Source organism: Pantherophis guttatus, chromosome 4 (genome assembly GCF_059756535.1).
Source record: "Pantherophis guttatus breed Tessera chromosome 4, ASM5975653v1, whole genome shotgun sequence".
Lineage (NCBI taxonomy): Eukaryota > Metazoa > Chordata > Lepidosauria > Squamata > Colubridae > Pantherophis > Pantherophis guttatus.
The window spans coordinates 80089342-80113581 of record NC_142066.1 but is presented as its reverse complement, the minus strand read 5'-3'; the positions used below and the strand labels follow the sequence as shown (position 1 = coordinate 80113581).

General features: G+C 46.4%; 3 protein-coding genes across 8 annotated transcripts in view; all 3 read right to left on the bottom strand.

The window, feature by feature from the left end:
• The window catches only part of ELMO1 (engulfment and cell motility 1), a 641324-nt gene that overhangs the window by 86260 nt on the left and 530824 nt on the right, over positions 1-24240 (bottom strand). The gene's annotated exons all lie outside the window — the stretch shown is intronic.
• On the bottom strand, positions 7503-9692 carry LOC148114193 (uncharacterized). The gene has a single exon (XM_087894531.1). The coding sequence runs from the start codon at positions 9305-9307 to the stop codon at positions 8279-8281; it is 1029 nt and encodes a 342-aa protein (XP_087750657.1). The 5' UTR covers positions 9308-9692; the 3' UTR covers positions 7503-8278.
• LOC148114192 (uncharacterized) lies at positions 21676-22343 on the bottom strand. The gene has a single exon (XM_087892446.1). The coding sequence runs from the start codon at positions 22341-22343 to the stop codon at positions 21765-21767; it is 579 nt and encodes a 192-aa protein (XP_087748572.1). The 3' UTR covers positions 21676-21764.

Below are 24240 nucleotides of genomic sequence, written 5' to 3'. Positions count from 1 at the left end.
TATTGGTTTTGTTTGCTTGCTTGATTTGGCTGAGGTTGAAAAAACATTAAATTATTGGTTTATTATTCAAATAGAGAGGCTATTAAGGAGGGCATGGCACACATAATCATACTTAGGATGCCAGTATAAATAGTGAAGAAACACTAGCAAAAAAAAAAAAAAAAAGAGAAATAACCTAAATGGGATATATTTAGGTAGGAAAAAAATCAGGTGTCCTCTTTGAATTGCTCTTGACTTCTTTCAATTTCCCCATCTAATCCAATATTTTCTAATAACATCCCCTGCAAATACAGGTCTTTTTTGGTTTTTTTGCTTTGAATGATCCTAGAAATATTATTAGAAGACAGGAAGCATAACACATTGGCTTAATCAGTGTTATAATAATCACTCATAAAAATGTATGTTGGTAATATTCTAAGGTAATTCATTAAAGACAGTGCTGATCAAACTGTACAACTGTGATGCGTTAAACAGAGCACAGTCATATATTATGGTGTTTCATACACTTGACAATCTCTTCTCATTTTGCATTTCAAGTATATAGGAAAAACTGATTTATTGAACCACTGGTTGATTAACATATCCAGCTGGTAGACTGTTTGAAGGATTAAAATATGTACAACTCTATGATAGTATAACTGCTGATTATACAATATATAGAAACAGACATTATCTCCATTGTATTCAGAAATGTTACAAGTCATGTCTGTCTTTCTATATCTCCAGCTGCGTTCTCCCTTCATTTGTTTTTAAGTTCCAAATAGTAATAAAAAATCTCTAGTAATCTTATTTCATATTGTGTTGAAATAGAGGAAGGAAAGAGGGAAAATGCACTTTTCATTTTGTAGTTTTCTCTATCCCCATTAATTAGACTTAGAATATACCATTCAAGATAGGAAACATACTTAATACTCTTTCTTTAATTTCTCTACATCCGTCACTCTGTGAGATGAGTTGGGCTGAGACAGAGTGACTGGGCCAAATCACCCAGCTGACTTTCATGCTTAAGGTAGGTGTGTGTGTGTGTGTGTGTGTGTGTGTGTGTGTGTGTCAAAGATTAAATTTAAGAGATTAAATTTAAATATTATTTAATAAAGACATAGTTAAATCTAATTAATTACTAACTATTGATCAGCTAATATATTTAAAATATTTTAAAAATATATTTGCTATATTTTATAGCAAATATATATTAACAAAAGGATGGTTATTCTTACTGTGGAACAAAATTCTCTGAATTATCTAAAATAAATTAGTTAATATAGATAGATCAGAATCCTGTAGAAAGCTACTGATATATTTCACAATTTAACCTTGTTTAATTGTTGTGTTCGGCGGCCCCGGCAACTGGTGATTGGCCAAGAGGCGTGGCCTCCCTAAAGTGGGAGTATCTGTAGTTGCTGATTGGTTTTTGACAAGCTAAGGAGTATAAATCGGCTGTCAGTTCTCCTCAGCCTTGTTCGTGTTTTCTCAATGCCTGTTGCTGTTTAATAAAGTGTTCTGTTTAAACGCAACCTCGGCCTAATTCATGCCTGAACAAACCATTTAACACTGGCGACGAGGAAGAGGAAGAATTCCAATGGCTCCACCGACTTTTGCCCCTTTTGACCCATCCACTGAGGTCTGGGAAGCTTATATGGAACGCTTCGAATGTTTCTTAGAGGCAAACGACTTCACCGACCTTTCTGGAGGTAAAAAGAGAGCTCATTTCTTGAATTCTTGTGGCCCTGAGGTTTTCGCGACCGCTCGGGCTTTGTTTGCCCCTATCCCGGTGCACACAGTTGCCTGGGATGTCCTGCGTCTTAAGTTAAAAGACCACTACTCCCCTGCACCTTCCCGATTTGCCCGTCGGTTTCAACTGCGACAGGTGTTACAAGAGGAGGGGGAGTCTATCAATCGTTATGTGGCTCGTTTGAGGACAGCTGCCCTCGATTGTGAATACCGCGACCTTGATGACGCGCTGGTGAAGCAACTGGTGTGTGGCGTTAAAGACATCCATCTGCAAAGACGTTTACTGGCCAAAAAAGAATTTAGATCTCCCGACTGCGATCGAGGAGGCACAGGCGGCTGAAATGTCGGACAAATCTACTGCCGACATTAGAAAGTTCTACCCTTCCAGGGGGTTGTCATCTACTATTGTTAACCTGCAAGACGTTGCCTCTGACGAGTCTACGGATGAGGAGGCCGATATTAGTCGTCTACAAGCTTCTAAGCCTAGACCGAAGAACAAACGTTGGCCAATTAAACCTCAGCCCTCTCTATGCTTCAGCTGAGGTGAACAGCATCCAAGGGCGACCTGTCGATTTAGATCTGCAACTTGCCGCCATTGTGGGAAACTGGGCCACATTGCTCGAGCATGCCGATCTCTGCCCAAACCTGCTGTTTTGCCGAAGTCTCACCGTCCTAAAAAGGAGGAATGTTTCTCAATTTCGTGTGACTGCCGTATCATTGAGGTGACTTCCCTTTCCAGACTACCCAGTAACAACAAACTTTCAATGACAGTGCTCATCAAAGGCGCCTCCTGTCCGATGGAGGTGGACACTGGTTCGGCAAAGTCAATCGTGTCATGGGGGGTGTTAAAGCGGCTAATTCCAACGATTCAGAAGAGACGTTTGAAACCCTGCCCTGTCAGATTGAGAGACTACCAGGGGAACTTCATTCCTATTTTAGGACAGGATTCCTTTTTAATCGAAACTGAGGGGTTTGTGGGACTTCTTCCATTGATCGTGGTCAAGGGTTTCCTTCCCAGCCTACTGGGAATGGATTGGTTTCGGGCATTGGGGTTACAGGTATCAGGGATTCACTCCACACACGTGGACAGTTTTGGGGGCCTGTTTAATGAGTTTTCTGACATTTTTGATGGGGGCCTGGGTCAGTATGTGGGCTCCCCCATCTCCCTCAATCTGGACCCCCAGGTTGCCCCGATTAGGCTTAAACCGCGCTGTGTCCCTTTTGCTCTTAGGCCAAAGGTGGACGCGGAATTAGATAAGCTCTTAGCTCAAGGTGTCCTTGAGCCAACCGATCACTCTAAGTGGGAGACCCCCATCGTGGTTCCCATCAAACCTGATGGGTCTATTAGGATTTGTGGTGACTTTAAATGCACCCTAAATAAGGCGTTGACAGCTAATCCTTACCCTGTTCCTGTAGTTCAACATCTATTACATTCCCTAGGCCCAGGGTCCATTTTTGCCAAATTAGATTTGGCCCAGGCGTATCAACAGCTCCCGGTGGATGATGCCTCGGCTGACGCTCAAACCATCGTGACCCACCGTGGAGCTTTTAAATGTCGGCGCCTCCAGTTTGGTGTGAACGTAGCCCCGGGCCTCTTTCAAAATTTAATGGAGCGTCTTTTGCAGGGCCTGCCGGGGGTAGTGCCTTACTTTGACGATGTGCTTGTCTCCGCTTCGTGTCGGGGCGAGCTCATCGAACGAGTAAGGGCTGTCCTCCTCCGTTTCCGTGAATCAGGCTTAAAATTAAACAGGAGCAAGTGCAAAATTGGTGTTTCCCAAATTGAATTCTTAGGCTACTTAGTGGATGGTAAGGGGATCCGTCCCACCCCATCTAAGGTCGCTGCCATTAAGCATGCACCGGTGCCCACCTGCTGGGCTGAGTTGCAATCCTTTTTGGGTCTCTTAAATTTTTATAATGTATTTTTACCCCACAAAGCCACGGTAGCTGAACCCCTCCACCGGTTGCTGTCCAAAGCAACTCCCTGGGTTTGGACAAAAGTACATGACCGCACATTCCAGGCGGTTAAAGACCTGTTATCTTCGTCAGCTGTGTTAGTCCAATACAGCTCAGATTTACCCCTCACTCTGACAGCTGATGCGTCCCCATTCGGAATTGGGGCAATGTTGAGTCACCGTTTTCCGAATGGGTTAGAAGCACCGATAGCGTTCTACTCGAGGACTTTGTCCTCCGCAGAACGTAACTACAGTCAGCTTGACCAGGAGGCTCTCGCGGCTGTTGCTTCTATCAAATGCTTTCACGAATATGTGTATGGCAGGCCGTTTGAATTAGTAACAGATCATAAACCCCAGTTAGGGTTACTGGATGGTTGCCGCCAAACGCCTCTGGTCATGTCCCCTCGCATGTCCCGGTGGTCAGTATTCCTGGCCGCTTATAACTACTCATTAGTCTACAGACCGGGTAAGCTCATTCCCCACGCGGACGCACTGAGTCGTTTCCCTTTGCCGGCCCCTGTGCTGGATCCATCTCCGGCCCTGCCCGTCCTTCTGGTGGACGAGTTGTCATTACCACTGACCTCCACTGACATAGCAGCCCACTCCCTCTGTGACCCGATACTCTCTCAGGTTCTCCACTGGGTTACTAAGGGGTGGCCTTTAGGGCAGGTGCCTCCTGCTTTTGCTCCTTACTGTACCCGCCAAAATGAGTTATCGGTCCACCTAGGGTGTCTACTGTGGGGACACAGGGTTGTGGTTCCTCCCTCCCTCCAGCCTGAGGTTCTTAGATGTTTACATACAGGCCACCCAGGCATCGTACGTATGAAAGAGTTAGGGCGTAGTTATCTGTGGTAGCCCTTATTCGACCACGATGTCTCTGCATGGGTCTCCGGGTGTCAGCCTTGTCAGCTCTCCCGGCCAGCCCCTCCGTCCACCCCGTCCAGGGATTGGGAAACTCCCCGTGGCCCTGGTCGAGGCTGTACCTGGATTTTGCCGGCCTTTTCCGGGGCCGACATTTCTTAATCGTTGTGGATGCCCTATCAAAATGGGTGGAACTGGAACTCATGCCTTCCACAACCGCTGTTAGGACACTGTTAGGGTATTACGACACCTTTTTACCACCCATGGGATCCCTGATGTGATTGTTACTGATAATGGACCTCAGTTCATCTCTGCCACTTTCCAGTCTTTCCTCGCGAGTTTAGGAACCCATCACGCCCAGATTGCCCCTTACCAGCCGTCAGGGAATGGTTTGGCTGAACGGGCTGTGCGGTCTGCCAAGGACGTGTTGGCCCGGTTTACCTCAGGGAGCTGGCAGGACAAGATTGACACTTATCTGTTTGCTCAACATGTGACTCCTTGCCCGCTCACCCATCGCAGTCCCGCGGAGGTTTTGATGGGGCGGTGGCTGCGAACGGTGATGGATCGTTTGCACCCTACCTATGCTCCAGAGGGCTATCAGGGTGTTAGTGTGGGGCTCAGGGCATTTAAGGAAGGAGACCTGGTGTTTGCCAGAAACTATGGGGGCGAACCTCGTTGGTTACCGGGACGGGTGATAGATGTAACCAGCCCCTGTTCTTACAGGATTCAACTGACTGATGGTCGATCGTGGCGCCGACACGCGGACCAACTGAGGGGCCCACAAGATACCCCATCAGACGCTGGGGACAGAAGAGACCCAAGCATAGTCCTACAAGATGCAACACCACCCAGATACGCTCCGGGGGCCGTCACACTTCCTCCTACCCCCCGGGGGCCGAGTCTCACCCAAGACTTACCAGCACTTCCGGATGTCCCCATTGGCTATGACGGCTCGCCGGCCACGCCAGCTCCTGACACTGATCTGCCCCCCTCCACCGCTGCAGCCGCGCCGGCGCTGAGACGTTCATCTCATCTGCGCAGGCGCCCAGAGTACCTTAAAGACTACGTCTGTTCAAGCCAGGGGTGAAGGAGTGTTGTGTTCGGTGGCCCCGGCAACTGGGGACGCCACCCCGTGATTGGCCAAGAGGCGTGGCCTCCCTAAAGCGGGAGTATCTGTGGTTGCTGATTGGTTTTTGACAAGCTAAGGAGTATAAATCGGCTGTCAGTTCTCCTCAGCCTTGTTTGTGTTTTCTCAATGCCTGTTGCTGTTTAATAAAGTGTTCTGTTTAAACGAAACCTCGGCCTAATTCATGCCTGAACAAACCATTTAACACTTATTGGCTTATTTTTGTCCTAATAATCTTTCAGAGTTTTTGCTATTTGCCTCAGAAAAAATGTTGACAGGTTTTAGAGTTCTCAGCAGGAACATCAGGACTCCTCAGTCTAAGACCAGCACATCTGACAGTTGTGCTTTTTTAGCAATGAGCAGCACTCTGCCTAAATCAATAGCTTGGCAGACTTGTTGCCATCAGTGGAATTTCTGGAACAAACAAGTTATTTATAGAAACTTGTTTGTGCAAAGCCAATATTTACCTGTCAGCCTTCTCCCATCTTTATCATTAATCCTGGCTGCTTTTCAAACTGAAAAATGGACTTTTTCTAGAGAAAAAAACCTTAAAAATACTTTCGAAATTTGATTCTCCCTAGTTTCTTTCCGCACACTAGCAGTATTGCCAGGCCATAAAATGCCTTCCAACTCAAGAGCTTTGTTTGTTCTTCACACAATAAGTTAAATCAGTCTGGAAATTCGAAATCAAATTACAGTCTGATTACATAATAATAATAATAATAATAATAATAATAATAATAATAATAATAATAATAATAATAATATAATAATAATAATATAATAATAATAATAATAATTATTATTATTATTATTAATTAAATTTTTATATCGCCCTTCTCCCGAAGGACCCAGGGCCGTGTACAGCCAAGATAAAAAACCAACAATATAAAAGTTAAAAATAATTTAAAATTATTAAATAGTTTGGCCAATAATCTAAAATAAAATAACCCATTAAAATAATATTTTAGGCCAGCCCTGCTTGATGGAATAATAGTGTTTTAAGGGCGCGGCGAAAGGTACGAAGGTCAGGAATCCGACGAATCTCCGGGGGCAGCTCGTTTCCAGAGGGCAGGTGCCCCCACAGAGAAGGCTCTCCCCCTGGGGGTTGCCAGTTGACACTGTCTAACTGACGGAACCCTGAGGAGACCCTCTCTATGGGAGCGTACTGGTCGATGGGAGGCTATCAGAGGCTATCGTAATTACCCAGGTCCTATGCCATGGAGCGCTTTAAAGGTGGCGACCAACACCTTGAATCACACCTGGAAGACCACCGGGAGCCAGTGCAGCTCGCACAGGAACGGTGTTACATGGGAGCATCGAGTCGCCCCCATAATCACCTGCGCAGCCGCATTCTGGACCAGCTGAGGCCTCCAGGTGCTCCTCAAGGGGAGCCCCATGTAGAGAGCATTACAGTAGTCCAGACGGGAAGTGATGAGGGTATGAGTGACCGTGCGCAAGGTGTCTCGGTTCAGAAAGGGACGCAACTGGTGGATCAGGCGAACCTGATAAAAAGCCCCCCTGGCCACAGCCATCAGATGGTCTTCTAAAGACAGCTGTGAGTCCAGGAGGACACCCAAGTTGCAAACCCTCTCTGAGGGGGCCAAGATCTCACCCCCTATAGTCAGTGATGGAACCAACTGACTATGACGGGACGCCAGAAACCACAGCCACTCGGTCTTGGAGGGGTTGAGTCTGAGCTTGTTTCTCCTCCTCCAGATCCATACGGCCTCCAGGCACCGGGTCATCACTTCAAGGACATCATTGGGGTGGCCCGGGGTGGAAATGTACAGCTGAGTATCATCAGCATACTGATGGAAATCCACCCCGAAGCCACGGATGATCTCACCCAGTGGCTTCACATAAATGTTGAACAGGAGGGGTGAGAGGACCGACCCCCATGGCACCCCACAAACTAGGCCCCTTGGGATCGACCTCTGCCCCCCTGCCAACACAGGCTGTGTACCGTCAGAAAGGAAGGAGGAGAACCACCGTAACACGGTGCCCCCCACCTCTAAACCCTCCAACTGGTGCAGCATGATACCATGGTCGATGGTATCAAAAGCTGCTGAGAGATCTAATAGGACCAGGACAGAGGAACAACCCCTGTCCCGAGCCCTCCAGAGATCATCAACCAATGCGACCAATGCCGTTTCTGTGCTATACCCAGGCCTGAAGCCCGACTGGAACAGATCCAGATAGTCCGCTTCATCCAGATACTGGGGAAGCTGTCACGCCACCACTCACTCAACAACCTTCACCACAAAGTGAAGGTTGGAGACTGGACAATAGTTTGATAAAACAGCCGGGTCCAGAGAAGGCTTCTTGAGGGGCCTCACCACCGCCTCTTTCAAGGTGGCGGGAAAGAAACCCTCACTCAAAGAAGCGTTGACAATCCCTGGAGCCAGCCTTGTGTAGCCTTCCGGGAAGCCAGCACCAACCAGGAGGGACACGGGTCCAATAAACATGTGGCTGCATTCAACCTACCCAGAACCCTGTCCACGTCCTCGGGAGTCACAAGGTCAAATTCCTCCCAGCTAACATTCTCAAGACCTACCTCCATCACCCCATCTGGATCTACCCAATCGGAGTCCAAACCCTCCTGAATCTAAGCAATTTTGTCATGCAGATATTGCACAAAATCCTCAGCCCTGCCCTGCAAGGGGTCTTCCCGCAGTCCCGGATGGAGAAGGGAGTGGGTCACCCTGAACAGGGCGGCTGGGCGATTATCTGCAGACACAACCAGAGTGGAAAAGTAGCTAGACTTCGCCGCTCTGATCACCACTAGGTAGGTCTTAATATGAGACCTCACCAGTGTTCGGTCAGATTCGGAACGGCTGACCTTCCAACCACTCTCCAGGCGTCTTTTCCAGTGCTTCATCTCTTTCAGCTCCTTGGAGAACCATGGAGCCAATTGAGATCGGTGCCAGGTTAGAGGCCGCAAAGGCACGATGCGATCCAAAGCCCCAGCGACTGCCCTCTCCCAGGCCGCCACTAGTTCTTCAGTCGAGCCGTGAGCCAGAGCCTCAGGGAATGGCCCAAGCTCCATCAGGAACCTCTCCGGGTCCATCAGGCACCTGGGACAGAACCATCTAACCGGTTCCGTCTCCCTGCGGCGAGGGTTAGCGGTTCGAAAGTCTAGTTGAAGGAGTGAATGATCAGACCATGACAAGGGCTTGATGACTAAATCCCCTATTTCTAGATCATTCTGCCACTGACCAGAGACAAAAATCAGATCCAGAGTGTGTCCCCCTGTGTGAATAGGCCCATAAACTAACTGGGTCAAGTCCAAGGCTGTCATGGAAGCCATGAACTCCCGAGCCGCCACTGACATTTCGCCGACTGATGGCAGGTTGAAATCCCCCATAACCATAAGCCTGGGGGTATCGACTGCCACCCTGGCTATCACGTCAGGCAGCTCAGATTGGGCCGCTGTTGCGTAGCAGGGAGCCAGGTACGCAATCAGCAGGCCCACCTGCACCCCCTGACCCCACTTCACAAGGAGGGACTCACATCCAGCTATCTGAGGAACAGTGGCCTCCCTCGGGCATAGGCTTTCATTAATGATAACCGCCATCCCCCCACCCCTTCCCTGAGCCCTCGGCTGATGGAATGCCTGGAAACCTGGTGGGCACATTTCAACAAGGGGCACCCCCCCTCTGGACCCAGCCAGGTCTCCGTAATACCCACCAGGTCTGCTCCAACCTCCTGAATAAGATCGTAAATGAGGGGGGCTTTATTTACCACCGATCTGGCATTGCACAATATCAGCTGGAGGCTCAGGCCCTGAGGATCTGAACAACCTGGGGAACGAGAGAAGCATTGGGGACCGGACTGCGCAATCGCTCGAAGATAGCAAGTGCGCACTCCACAAACATGATGTGGCCCCCTGCTTTCACCATATCTGCCCCTCCCACTCACAATACTGATAGAACAGCCCTCCCTAGGTCGAGCTCCAGCTCTCCCTAACATCCGATGTCCCTAATGCTGCAGCCCCTCGCAGGGCCCCGTCTTGACCCTGGTGGATTATCCCCCAAACCCACCCTGCCCCCCCGAGCCCCTTAAAATTTTTATTAAAAACCCACTTAAAAAACATCTCAGTCTCTTCTTTGCCGCATGCCATCTCTCGGGGTTCCATCAAGATAGGCCCTCAATAAAGTGAAGGGCCAAACCTGAGAGAGGGGGGAATCTCACAGAGCACAAAGTTCATTCACCAAATACATCTGACATCAGGGGGAGGTAATGACCCATGGCCAGTAACCAGGGGGTCAATTTCGATGTTATAACAGTCCAAAGGAGCGGAATGCTGGACTTAGATGGACCTCACGGGACCTCAATGCCCTCTCACAGCAGTGGCAGGAGTAAAAACGCTGTTTCGATCCAGTAATAGGTGGCCCAACCCTCCTCTCACGGAGGCTGGCCAACCAAGATCGTCCAGAGAAAAACCGGAAATGAGATAGCAGCTGTAGACCAACTCCACCAGTGCTTGCATCTCCAGATGTAACTCTCTGTTCAATTGGGGGGAGAAAGTGGAAACAAGTCAGTCCTCGGAATCCGGACAAGGCTCAGTCTGCAGAGACCATAAACAGCCATATCCAGGGAGGTCAAGATGGAACCTAACCAAGGAGATACTGTCCAGCAAGCAGGAGCAGTCCAGCACAGCCTATAAACTTAGTCCCTAGTAAGGCCTTGAACTGGCCTCGGGGAAGTGGGAGGTAAGAAAAAGGAGAGCAGAGGCAACAAAGTGCCACGGGGGAAAAAACCCCTCCGTCATGGTCTGGCTCTCCCCAACCCCTCCCAGATCTTTCTGCTGGCCGTACTGCTCGCCTCGCCCAACCTCCATAAATCCTCGTGGAGGTCCCTGGGACAACCGAGGGGCCAAACAGCACCCCACAATCACCCAGGAGGTCCAAATAACAAGCGAGCAGCTGCCACCCACCATCTCCAGCGCTTTTATCTACAGGACCGCATTCTGCCACCGATTGCCTCCCACCGACCAATACGCTCCCACAGAGAGGGCCTCCTCAGGGTGCCGTCAGCCAAACAATGTAGGCTGGCGACCCCCAGGGGGAGAGCCTTCTCTGTGGGGGCCCCAGCCCTATGGAACGAACTGCCCCCAGACATACGAAGGATCCCCGACCTCCGCGCCTTCCGTCGTGCTTTGAAGACCCTATTATTCCAGCAAGCTGGTCTGACAGGATAAAGGTTTTTAAATTGGGTTTTGATAGGGATTTTAAAATGATTTTTGTTGGGTGTTTTAAATTCGGCCAATGATTGAATTATTTTAATTAAGTTTTTAATTTTTTGTTGTGTATTATTTTTACCATGGCTGTTCACCTGAGTCCTTCGGGAGAAGGGCGGTATAGAAATATAATAAACTAAACTAAACTAACTAAATTCACACACCAACTCCAGCGACTCCTTCCTCGTCCCGGCGTCTGCCATTTCCAACGCCGCCAGTGTTGCCGTTGCCGCTGCCAGATAAATGTTACAAAGCTGATATTAACATGTTCAGAAAAAGAAAAATCTTTCTAGATTGAAAATTAATTTCAAATGCTCATATGATAAACTGTTTGCATAAGAACCAGGATACACATAGTCCTCGATTTATAACAATTCAGTTAGTGACCGTTCAAAGTTACAATGGTGCTGAAAAAAGTGACTTATGACAATTTTTCATACTTATGACCGTTGCAGCATCCCCATAGTTACATGATTTACATTTGGATGCTTGACAACTGACTCACATTTATAACAGTTGCAGTGTCCCAGAGTGATGTGATCAATCCTCTTTTGTGACCTTCTGACAAGCAAAGTCAATGGAGAAATCAGATTCATTTATCAACCATGTTACTAATTTAACAACCACAGTGATTCACTTAGCAAATACAGTGAGAAAAGTTGTAAAATGGGGCAAAACTCACTTAACAAATGTTTCACTTAGCAACAGAATTTTTTGGCTCAATTATGGTTTTAATTGAGGACTAGCTATATTATTTAAGGTAGCCAGGAAAAGAGATTACAAAACCTTTATGTTTATGAAAACAAGTTTTTAATTACTTTCAACATGTTTTGAATTAAATGAAATTAAATCCTTTTCATATCCCTATATGACAACTATCAAGTTAATGTCAAACATGGTTACAGGAGCTAGGAAAAAAGTAAGACTTTCCACAAAAGTTCCATTCTGTTTTAATGATGTGGGAGAATCCAAAAGCAAATCCACAAAGTCTTGCCCCCCCACCCCGCCAATCAAAGATAAATTCTTCTTTGAATCAGACTTGATTCTTGATATCTTTGTTGCCAATATATACATCTTTTTCCTGACAACTATGTAGAAATGGTTTGACACTTCCCTTTTCTAGGATTTTTTTTTCAATTTCCCAACTGTCCAGGAATTTTCTGGTGATTCCCAATCCACTGAATTTATTGGATTAAACAAGTTCACCAAAGTTGCTTCCTCTGTGGCCTAGATGATGTATACAAAAGTATTTATACCATGGGCCACAGTTCAGTGACTATATACTGCATTATAGAAAGTAATATATGCATATAGAAACCTGAAGTTTCAATCTCTAGCATCTCATGTAAGATGTAGAAAATCTCAGAGGAAAATCTGAAAAAGAAAATGTTCAAAAGAAAATCTGAACAACAGAAAATGAAGCTTCTAGTTTCTAGCCTGATTCAGCATAACAGAATTTTCTATATCTCCACCATCCATGCAACAGAAAAGGTCTAATTATTGGTAGATTTGCAATGCAAAAGATCCCAAACTGATAATTAACATAGTGTGCCACTGAGTTTACCTAATGTTTTTTACACAATAGAATTGTCATGTTGTCTGCAGTTCATTCTCTTTCTCTGTGTTCATTATTCAATATACAATGTTAAAATTTTTCCAGCTTGAAACTAAACTATTCCTTCCTTCTTTCTTTGTAAGGCCATAATGTAATGCATATTTTATTGTAAATAAGCTCCATAAAATGAAGTGGCCTCACATAATTTCTTTATAAATGTATACATATGCTAATAGAAAAAAATCTATATACTATTGGAATTATAAATAATTCATGCATTTAACTAAAACAATACTATATTTTTATTTGATGAGGAAATATATATTACATATAAAACATTTCCCCCAAACTTTCCAAAGAAAATCAAACTAAAATACTTTTACTCTTTTTCTTAGGAGCATTGACATTTTAAAAATGTTACAACTCTGAAGTTTTTTAAAGAAGTGCCAGAGGAGAATCTGTTCTTTCTATTCTGTATAATCTCCAAATCTTTTGACAGTCATGATTCCAAACTTGGAATACAACCTTTGGGGAATAAATTGTAACATGATTGGTATATGTTCTACTGAGGGACAACACAATACATTCTATGTTAATAGAAAAATATCCTCCACAAAATCTGTGCAGATTTTAAATCTTTAAATTAAATGCTTTTAAATGCTTTCCAATTCAAAAAAGCTACAAAAACAAAGTAGCTGACTATAGCATCTTAAAATTGGGGAGGGCAGGTGATGATAGAATGGAAGAGTATTGTGGATGTACATCTCTGATAAGATTTTCAATTATCAAAATTCTTCACCAGGTATTGGCAAAGGCTTGCCCTTCTTAAAAGTTGCATATTTATCTTTATGTTCATCTTGTTGACTGTCCACTTGTTACACCACTCAACTTGCCTATCACCCATATTTACAAATCCCTGAATTTTGATGTGTTGACTTCTACAATCCACTTTTGCTTTCCAGAAATTGAATGTGAACTCCAAAGTTTGTTTCAGAGTGAAAGTTTCAAATTTAGTATGTATTCTAAAACATTTTTCTGCTGCACTAACAGTATAATAAAACTTGCAATGGAAAATCATGGTAAAAATGTTAAAAAGATATAGAAATTACTTACAAAGAGCTCCACCCCTGGTTGAGTTAAGGAGGAAGCAATGATAATAGGCCATTGCACATGTGAAATAGGTTTAAACCAAATTCATTTTCTTTTCTCTTATATCTTGCCTTTGTCTTGCTATCAATTTCTTACTGTTATTTGTGCTTTGTATGGTATTATTTAACCTGAAATAAATTGTGTGATTAATACGTATATGTGGAATTGGGATCGTAGAAACACCCAGGAGCACAGAAGAGTTCAGAGGCAGATGCATAAATAAATGTCTTAAACGTATTTATTCATATAATAAATCATATTAACTATATACAACAGAGATCAAATCTCATGAGGAACAAACATGAAAAGAGAGAGATGGAGAGAGCGAGGTGGAAAAGGTTGGAGGGGGTTTTATACTCAGGGTAAGCCCCTCCTTTCCACATAGGGGTGGAGACACTCTCTGCCTCCACTGGTGTCTATATGACACATGTGCCAATGGCTTGCAAATACTTGACAGTTCCCCTCCTTGCAAGCCAATGGCATGCAGACACACTAATGCAATGCACAACAGATTTTACCCTGTGAGACATAACTTTTTACACAGATCTTTGTGCCTATCCACTGGTATAGGTTTTGTGAAAATGTCAGCTGTTTGATGTTTGGTCTGACATCAAAGATGCCGTTAAAGATATAAACCCCATCTCTACTAGTTTTCTAACATTTTGATAACGGATATCAATATGTCTGGACCTTTCCCCCACCACATAGGCTTTGGCAATGCCTATGGCCCCGGTGTTGTCTTCTATAATTTGGATGGGCAAAGTCGATGGTGTCCAGATGCTAGAGATTAAGGCATCAAACCATAACCCTGCCTCTGATAGGCATGCAAATTCGGCTTCAGCGGTGGAGCATGAAACAAATTTCTGTTGCCCCACATGCCAATGGATGGGTGCCCCATTTAACAGTACCAAGAAGCCCGAAGTACTCCTAAGGGTTTTGGTATCTCCAGCCCAGTCCGCATCTGTGAAGCATTCTAACTGGGCCTTGTCTCTATTCTCAGGTTCCAAGCGAAGCACGTAATCTGCTGTGGTCTTGAGATACCTTAATAGCTTTTTAATGGCCAACCAGTGGAACTGGGTAGGATGTTCCACTTGTCTGGATAGCAGGTTCACGGCCAGGGCAATGTCTGGAAGGCAGACATTGGAAGGCATATATAATAATGAGCCGACCACTGACCTAAATAGAGTATTATTTTGGAACTCTGGGCTATCCTTGTGTGCCAAACCATAATAGTCGGTCTGCATTGGAATAGCAGTTGGCTTGCTATCTTCCATTTTACATTTCACCAAAAGTTCCTCTATCTTCTCCTTTTGGGAGAGAGCAAAACCTTTTGGTGTAGTGATGATTTGTACGCCTAGGTACTTGTCCACATATCCTAAAGACTTTAGAGTGAACCTTTTTTGTAGGGTCCTGGCAAATATATTACATCCCCCCTTGTCAGGCCCTATATATAAAAGGTCATCGACATACACTAGGACTTTCTCCAGCCCCCCTTTGGTATCCCTTGTGAAGGTACATTTATCAGCTGGAGATGGATGGAAACCCAGTGATTTGAGTGTTGTAGTCAGGCATTTGTACCACATTCTGCCTGATTGTTTGAGGCCTTACAAACTTTTCTTCAGAAGCCAGGTGTGACCTTCCTGTTGCTGGAATCCGGGGGCACCTCTGACATAATTTTTTTGTTTTAGATGTGCGTGTAAATAAGCAGTTTGCACATCAAATTGAAAAATGTGTTTCCCATGTGCTGCTGCAGTGACCAAAGCAGCCCTCACACTTTCTGCTCTCATGGTGGGGGAGTAGGTTTCATCAAAGTCCTGTAAGTAGCGCTGTGCATAGCCTTGTGCTACTAGCTGGGCCTTATAAAGGAGTTTGTTGTTGGGCAGTGGCTTGACCTTGTAGACCCAACGGGTGCCAGTTGCCTTCCTCTGTTTGGGGACTTCCATGGGAATGAAGACTTTCAATTTTTTGAGACTGTCCATTTCTCGTTCCATTGCCACCCTCCACCTACGCTGTTCTTTCTCGGGAAGCTGGAGGACATCTGTGTATGTTTTAGGCGCCATGGTAACGCTGTTGACCGAGGCCACACAGCCAATGTCCAACCTTTTGGGTGGTACACCTTTATTGGAGAGTTTTGACCATCTGGGGAATTGCCACTCACCATCATCACTGTCATCCGGAGCATCGGTGTCAGAATTGGAGCTGCCGGATGCATCTTTCCAATCGAAATGAGGTGGGCCTCTGTCCCAGGCGCTGCAAAGATATGGACATTTTGGTGAGGCAGAAGGTGTGAAGTCACCAAGGGATTGCTTGTCCAAATTGTCAGAGTCAGGTAAGGATTTATCACCATCCGGATCTTCGCTGGTCTGTAGTTTGGAGTATGTTGGTTCATCCTCTTTAGGTGGTGTTGGTAGTTCAGTGTCATTTCTAATAGGAGAATAACTGGGTTCATTGGAATGAATTCTTGATCAATTTGACTCCTCCTCAAAGGAAGCTGATCTTAAGACAATGACAAGGTTATTTTTGTCTACAAATCTAGAGGCCTTGCTGCCGGTTGCATAACCTATAAATCTGAGCCTCCTCGATGCCTTGCCCCCCTTTCTTCTGAGGTGCTTGGGAATATGGACCCAGGCATAGGAACCAAAAATTCTCAGGTGTGAGAGGTTAGATTTCCTTCCATGGACCAGGAAGTATGGGGTTTGGTTAATGGCACTACCCCATGTCCTGTTGACTAGATAATTAGCCATTTTGACTGCTTCTGCCCAAAAACCTTGGCTCATGTCGGCATCTGCAAGTAAGCAGTTCATGACATTCTGCAGCACGCCATTTCTCCTTTCTACAATGCCATTCTCTGAAGGCATTTGAGGCGATGATTTAAAATGGAGGATACCTCTCTCCTTCATCCACTTTTCAAAAGTCCTGAACTCAATTCCCCTATCGCTCTGCACCTGAGCGATGCACACCTTGTGTTGTGTTTGGATCTGGTTGTAAAGATATTTGAAGTTGGTAAAGACTTCAGCTTTGTCCTTTAAAATAAATACATGGCCATAATGAGAGTAATCATCAACTACCATTAAAAAATAACGCCCCTTGCCAAGGGAGGGCCTAAAAGGACCAACCAAATCCATGTGTACCAGCTGATAAGGGTACCTTGCACGTCGGGAAGAAACCTTAGGTATAGCAGCAGTTTTTGATTTGGCTGCCTTACAGATGGCACATTCCAAATAGGTATTACAATACTTTATCTTAAGCCCATCGGAAAAATCTTGCATTTTCCTAATAACCGGGAAGCTAGCATGGCCTAGCCTGCGGTGTAAAATATGTGCACAATCCAAATGTAAAGATTTTATCCATGCACACTTTGTCAACCTTATGTATCTTATCATTACCAGTCTTGGTCTGTGCAGTAATGACAGTAGGCACTGGATTAATGGTCACCTTAGACTTTTTCAGGGTTGGTTGATGGGTGGTTGCTCCCTAATTTCCAGGGCGGCAACCAGGGTCTCTATGGCTTCTTTGATGCTTGCCGTGGTAGGCGCGGCCTGGCAAGGGGCTTATAGGTTTGGAGTAGTCCTCTGGGCCGCTGGAGTGCTGAACTGACTGGCTGGCGTTGTAGGCCTGGACCGTGGAGCTGGGGTAGGCCTGGCTCGTGGTTCTGGCAAAGTGCCCAGGGAGCAGCCATCTTGGGGGAAGTTGGCTCCAGAAGGGAGCTGATGGCCATTTTGTTTGGTGGGAAACTGTGTGAGGGGAGAGGTGGCAGGCACCATCTTGGAGAGATCAGGCAGGTGAGTCCTTACCAGGATGGCAGGCATCTCTGGTGCTGCCTCCACAGGCCTCTTTCTGGTTGCTGCCCTTGTCTTAAGGAGGGAGACGAGCGCTGCTCAGCACTCCTCTGCAGACATCTCAGCCACTTGCCTGTCCAGGCTTTCATCTTGTCCTTCTGCCCCCTCGTCGTGAGTGCTGAAGAAGCCTTCTCCAGCATCACTTGGCTCAGCCCCTGGGATCTCTTGCTGCATCTGGGTGGCCTCTGGCTGCCAGGTTGTACCTGGATGGAAATCCCCTTCGATGTTTTCCATCAGTGATTCAGACTGGGGCTGATGTGAAGTTCTCCTCTGTTGAAGGCCTCTGGTCACAACAGGGGAGCTTCTCTCACAGGTTATTTTGGAGGGCATCTTGCCTTTTCAACAGCTCCTGGAGTGGAGTTCTGCTACCATTCCCTCTGCTACCATTCTGTGGAATTGGGATCGTAGAAACACCCAGGAGCATAGAAGAGTTCAGAGGCAGATGCATAAATAAATGTCTTAAACATATTTATTCATATAATAAATCATATTAACTATGTACAACAGAGATCAAGTCTCATGGGGAACAAACATGAAAAGAGAGAGATGGAGAGAGCGAGGTGGAAAAGGTTGGAGGGTGTTTTATACTCAGGGTAAGCCCCCCCTTTCCACATAGGGGTGGAGACACTCTCTGCCTCCACTGGTGTCTATATGACACATGTGCCAATGGCTTGCAAATACTTGACAGTATAGTTAACTAGTAGTGACCATCTCATTTTGCTCAGCCAAATCTCAGTATTCCAGGGCCAGCAGGAATGAGGATAATTAGAAGCTCTGGTTCAAATTGGGATACTGGGGAATAGATAAAGTGCACATCAAAGTGTTCTAAAATAATGAGCTACACTAGAAGAAACACTACATTTTTCTGCTAAACTTTTCCTTTGTTTTCATCACATGCTCTTCTTTGTAAATTAACATCAAACAGGCAATAAAAATCTGTTTTGTCATCAATGTGTTTGTTCCCTCTGACAAGGCATATTAGAAAATCCGTTTAGACTCTATTTCATATATATTGTCTTCATAATATATTGCTGAGAACTGTTGTTATGAGAGGAAAACTTCACTATAGCTATTAAGATATTGTTTCTATTTAAAAATTTGCACTAAAATCTATCGGGCTGTCATTACATCATACTTTTACTGCCAGTGCTTTCCATAATAACTCAATCCATAGACTGTTGAGGAGATTGGTGGTTGGAGAGAGTTAAACAGGAAATAATCCCTTATCTTCCAAGACCTAGGCTGGAAGGAACACAACTGCAAATGGCTTGGATCAGGGTGGATCCTTGTCTAATCATTGGGTGGGATTTGGTTAATAAAGGCAACTGGGATGATTGGGATTTGCATTGCTAAGTAATGTAATCATGTGTCATCGTGCTTTATGACTGCATCCTTTAGTGATGGAAATTTTGGTCCCAATTATCGTCATTAACTGAGAACGATCTGTAATTTTCCTGCAAAAATTAAAGATTAACAAGCAACATGAAATGTAATAACTATGTGTTATATGATGTTTATTTTTATTGAAATGTATGACACTCAGATATCACACCATTCACACATTGATATGTACAAATAATATAAAATAAAAAAACTTGGATTGGAACAAGCAACATAAGGGACATTGCTGGTTGGAAGGAATCCACTGATATCGAGCCAAAAGCAAAGTGGAAACGCTGACATGTAGAGACAAAAATCAAAATTGACATTTCTGAGAACCAAGTTATTAAGTGACATGCCTTCACTTAAGGGCCTCAGACCCAGCACTCTTGGCTGCGGTCATGAAGCAATCACTTGGTCTTTAAGCAGATGAAGTGAAAGAACTGCCTGATGAGTTTAGGACCCCTTCATGCATGGAGGCAAGACAAACTCCTCTGCTAACTGAGCTCAAAACTGAAAATGGCCTGGCCTAACCTCCCTTTTTAATTGTAAATTTTAAATTTGTCTAAAATTTTAGGGGTGTTTTAATCTGTTCCGGGCCAAATTTATTTAATTAGGTTTTTATACTGTTTTTAAATTTTGTAATCTGTGTGTTTTATCTCTTGGCTATTCACTGCCCTGAGTCCTTTGGGAGTAGGGCGGTATATAAATCTAATAAATAAAATAAAAATAAAAATCACAGCTCCATTCCTGCAGTCTGCTAGAAGAGTTTCTTTGGGATCTGAGTGTCAGGGCTCTGACAAATGCCCTAATTAACTCATGAGCCTCGAGTGAAAGTTTCAAAAGAAATCCAGTTATTGCTCCATTTCTGCAGTCCACCAGATAAATTCTACTCCTCTCAGCCAGCAGCCCTTTTGTTTTTCTAAAGGCTGCCTAGCCCTAGACGATGGGGGAAGAAGAAATCAAAGGTCCACATGGAGCTGAGATGCCCTCTCAGCTAAATTCTGTCCTGACAGGCAGCCAAATTAAATACTTTTCATACTTAGGCATGGTTTTTACCAACAGGAGGACATGTGTAGACACTTCAAAGATGTACAGTAAGGGTTAGGATAGTCTAATCTGCCATCAAAAGTACACAGTTTATAACCATCCTGGCACTTCATCTGTTATGCCAAAGATATAAAACCCAAAAGAGCTCCTATACCAACCTCAGAAGGCAGAGTTGTGGAACATATTATAATCCCCCTCCTACTCTTATAAAACACAGCTGTTCCTTAACTTGTCTCTTAAGTTATATCTTGGGAACTGATAAGACGCTGTAGCCTAGGGGTGTCAAACATAAGGTCCATGGGCCAGATGCGGCCCGTGATGTGGTCAGATCTGGCCCATGGGACCATCCTGGAAATTTATTTATTTATTATTTATTATTTATTTATTATTTATTTATTATTTATTATTTATTTATTATTTATTATTTATTATTTATTTATTATTTATTTATTTATTTATTTATTATTATTTATTATTTATTATTTATTATTTATTATTATTTATTTATTTATTTATTTATTTATTTAGATTTTTATACCGCCCTTCTCCAGCAGGATTCAGGGCGGTGAACAGCCGAGATAAAACAGAGCATACAAAATGTAAAAAACAGTTTAAAAGGTAATTAAATAAGTTCGGCCCACAATTTAAAACAACCCAATTAAAACCAATTTCAAATTAAAACCGAATGGATGGGATCAAGCCAGCCCGGCTAGCTGAAATAAATGAGTTTTCAGGGCCCGACGAAAAGTCTGGAGGTCTGGTATCGTGCGTATCTCTGGGGGTAGGTCATTCCAGAGGGCGGGTGCCGCCACAGAGAAGGCTCTCCCCCTGGGGGTCGCCAGCCGACATTGTCTGGCAGACGGCACCCTGAGGAGGCCCTCTCTGTATGAGCGTACTGGCCGGTGGGAGGCTATTGGCAGCAGAAGGCGGTCTCGTAGATACCCTGGCCCTAAGCCATGGAGCGCTTTAAAGGTGGTCACCAACACCTTGAAGCGCACCTGGAAGACCACCGGGAGCCACTGCAGCTCGCGCAGGAGAGGTGTCACATGGGAGCACCCCGTCGCTCCCACAATCCCCTGCGCGGCCGCATTCTGGACCAGCTGGAGCCTCCAGGTGCACCCCAAGGGGAGTCCCATGTAGAGAGCATTGCAGTAGTCCAGGCGGGAAGTGACGAGTGCCTGAGTGACCGTGCATAAGGAGTCCTGATCCAGAAAGGGACGCAACTGGCGTATCAGGCGAACCTGATAAAAAGCCCCCCTGGCCACAGCCATCATATGCTCTTCTAAAGACAGCCGTGCATCCAGGAGGACGCCTAAGTTGCGAGCCCTCTCCGTGATGGGAGTGGGCCAGTGATTCGCCCCCAATAACCAGCGATGGTACCAGCTGGCTATATCAGGATGCCGGAAGCCACAGCCACTTGGTCTTGGAAGGGTTGAGTCGGAGCCTGTTTCTCCCCATCCAGGCCCACACAGCCTCCAGGCACCAGGACATCACTTCAAGGGCATCGCTCGGGTAGCCTGGGGTGGAGATGTACAGCTGGGTGTCATCAGCGTACTGATGGAACTCCACCCCAAAGCCACGGATGATCTCACCCAGCAGCTTTACATAAATGTTGAACAGAAGGGGCGAGAGGACCGACCCTTGCGGTACCCCACAAACAAGGCGCCTTGGGTTTTATTTATTTATTTATTTAATCAAATTTCTATACTGCCCTACTCCCGAAGGACTCAGGGCGGTGAACAGCCAAGATAAAATACAGATAATACAAATATTAAAAATCCCTTAAAATTATTAAATATTTTGGCCGAAACACAGATTAAAACACCCAATTTATAAAATCACGAATTAAAAAATTTAAAAATAATTTAAAAGAGGGGAGTTAGGCCAGGCCAGCTTGCTGAAATAGAAAAGTTTTGAGAGCACGGCGAAACGTGCGCAGGTCCGGGATCTTCCGTATCTCTGGGGGGAGCTCGTTCCAGATGGTAGGTGCCCTCACAGAGAAGGCTCTCCGCCTGGGGGCCGCCAGTCGACACTGTTTGGCCGACGGCACCCTGAGGAGCCCCTCTCTATGGGAGCGTACTGGTCGGTGAGAGGCTATTGGTAGCAGAAGGCGGTCTCGTAGATACCCCGGTCCGATGCCATGGAGCGCTCTAAAGGTGGTAACCAAAACCTTGAAGCGCACCCGGAAGACCACCGGGAGCCAGTGCAGCTCGCACAGGAGGGGGGTCACATGGGAGCGCCACGTCGCTCCCATAACCACCCGCGCGGCCGCATTCTGGACCAGCTGGAGTCTCCGGGTGCTCCTCAAGGGGAGCCCCATGTAGAGAGCATTGCAGTAGTCCAAGCGGGAAGTAACGAGAGCATGAGTGACCGTATTTAACGAGTCCCGATCCAGAAAGGGATGCAACTGGTGAATCAGGCGGACCTGATAAAAAGTCCCCCTGGCCACGGCCGTCATGTGCTCTTCTAAAGACAGCCGTGAGTCCAGGAGGACAAGTTGCGAACCCTCTCCGTGGGGGCCAATGACTCGCCCCCAATAGTCAGTGATGGAACCAACTGACTATATCGGGATGTCGGAAACCACAGCCACTCGGTCTTGGATGGGTTGAGCCTGAGTCTGTTTCTCCCCATCCAGATCCGCACGGCCTCCAGGCACCGGGACATCACTTCAAGGGCATCATTGGGGTGGTCCGGGGTGGAGATGTACAGCTGAGTATCATCAGTACTTCACCCCGAAACCACGGATGATCTCACCCAGCGGCTTCAAATAAATGTTGAACAGAAGGGGCGAGAGGACCGACCCTTGTGGCACCCCACATACAAGGGGCCTCGGGGTCAACCTCTGCCCCCCTGTCAACACAGACTGCGACCGGTCAGAGAGAAAGGAGGAGAACCACCGTAGGACGGTGCCCCCCACCCCTAACTCCTCTAGCCGGTGCAGCATGATACCATGGTCGATGGTATCAAAAGCCGCTGAGAGGTCTAATAGGACCAGGACAGAGGAACAACCCCTGTCCCGAGCCCTCCAGAGATCATCAACCAACGCGACCAATGCCGTTTCCGTGCTGTACCCAGGCCTGAAGCCCGACTGGAACGGATCCAGATACGACGATTCATCCAGGTACTGGGGGAGCTGTCGCGCTACCACACTCTCAACAACCTTTGCAACGAAGCGAAGGTTGGAGACTGGACGATAATTTGCCAACACTGCCAGGTCCAGGGAAGGCTTCTTGAGGAGAGGCCTCACCACCGCCTCTTTCAAGGCAGCAGGGAAGACACCCTCACTCAAGGAAGCATTTATAATCCCCTGGAGCCAGCCTCGTGTAACCTCCCGAGAGGCCAGCACCAACCAGGAGGGACACGGGTCCAGTAAACATGTGGCTGCGCTCAGCCTGCCCAGTATCCTGTCCACGTCTTCGGGCGTCACAGAATCAAACTCTTCCCAGATAATACTCACAAGACCTGCCTCTGTCCTCCCCGCTGAATCTACCCAGTCAGAGTCCAGGTGTTCCTGAATGAGCGATTTTGTCATACAGATACTGTACAAAATCCTCGGCTCTACCCTCCAAGGGGTCCTCCCGCGCTTCCTGGTGGAGCAGGGAGTGGGTCACCCTAAACAGGGCGGCCGGGCGATTATCTGATGACGCAATAAGAGTGGCAAAATAGTTATACTTTGCCACTTTTATCGCCACCAGGTAGGTCTTAATATGAGACCTTACCAGTGTTCGGTCAGATTCAGAATGGCTGGCCCTCCAACCACTCTCCAGGCGTCTTTTCCGGCGCTTCATCTCCCTCAGCTCCTCGGTGAACCAAGGAGCCAGGCGAGATTGACGCCGGGTCAGAGGCCACAAAGGCACGACCCGATCCAAAGCTCCAGCGGCCGCCCTATCCCAGGCGGCCACCAGCTCCTCAGTCGAGCCGTGTGCCAGAGCCTCAGGAAATGGCCCAAGCTCCGTCTGGAACCTATCAGGATCCATCAGGCGCCTGGGGCGGTACCACCTCAATGGTTCCGCCTCCCTGCGGCGGGGTGCGGCGGTTCGAAGGTCAAAGCGAAGGAGGGAGTGATCTGACCATGACAAGGGCTCGATCACTATATCCCCTATCTCAAGGTCACTCAACCACTGACCAGAGAAAAAAACCAGGTCTAGCGTGTTTCCCCCCGTGTGAGTAGGGCCATGAATTAACTGGGTCAGGTCCATGGCCGTCATGGAAGCCATGAACTCCCGAGCCACCTCAGACGCCTCACTGACGGATGGCAGGTTAAAATCCCCCAAGACCATAAGCCTGGGGGTGTCAACCGCCACCGCGGCTATAACGTTGAGCAGCTCGGGCAGGGCTGCCGTCACGTGGCAGGG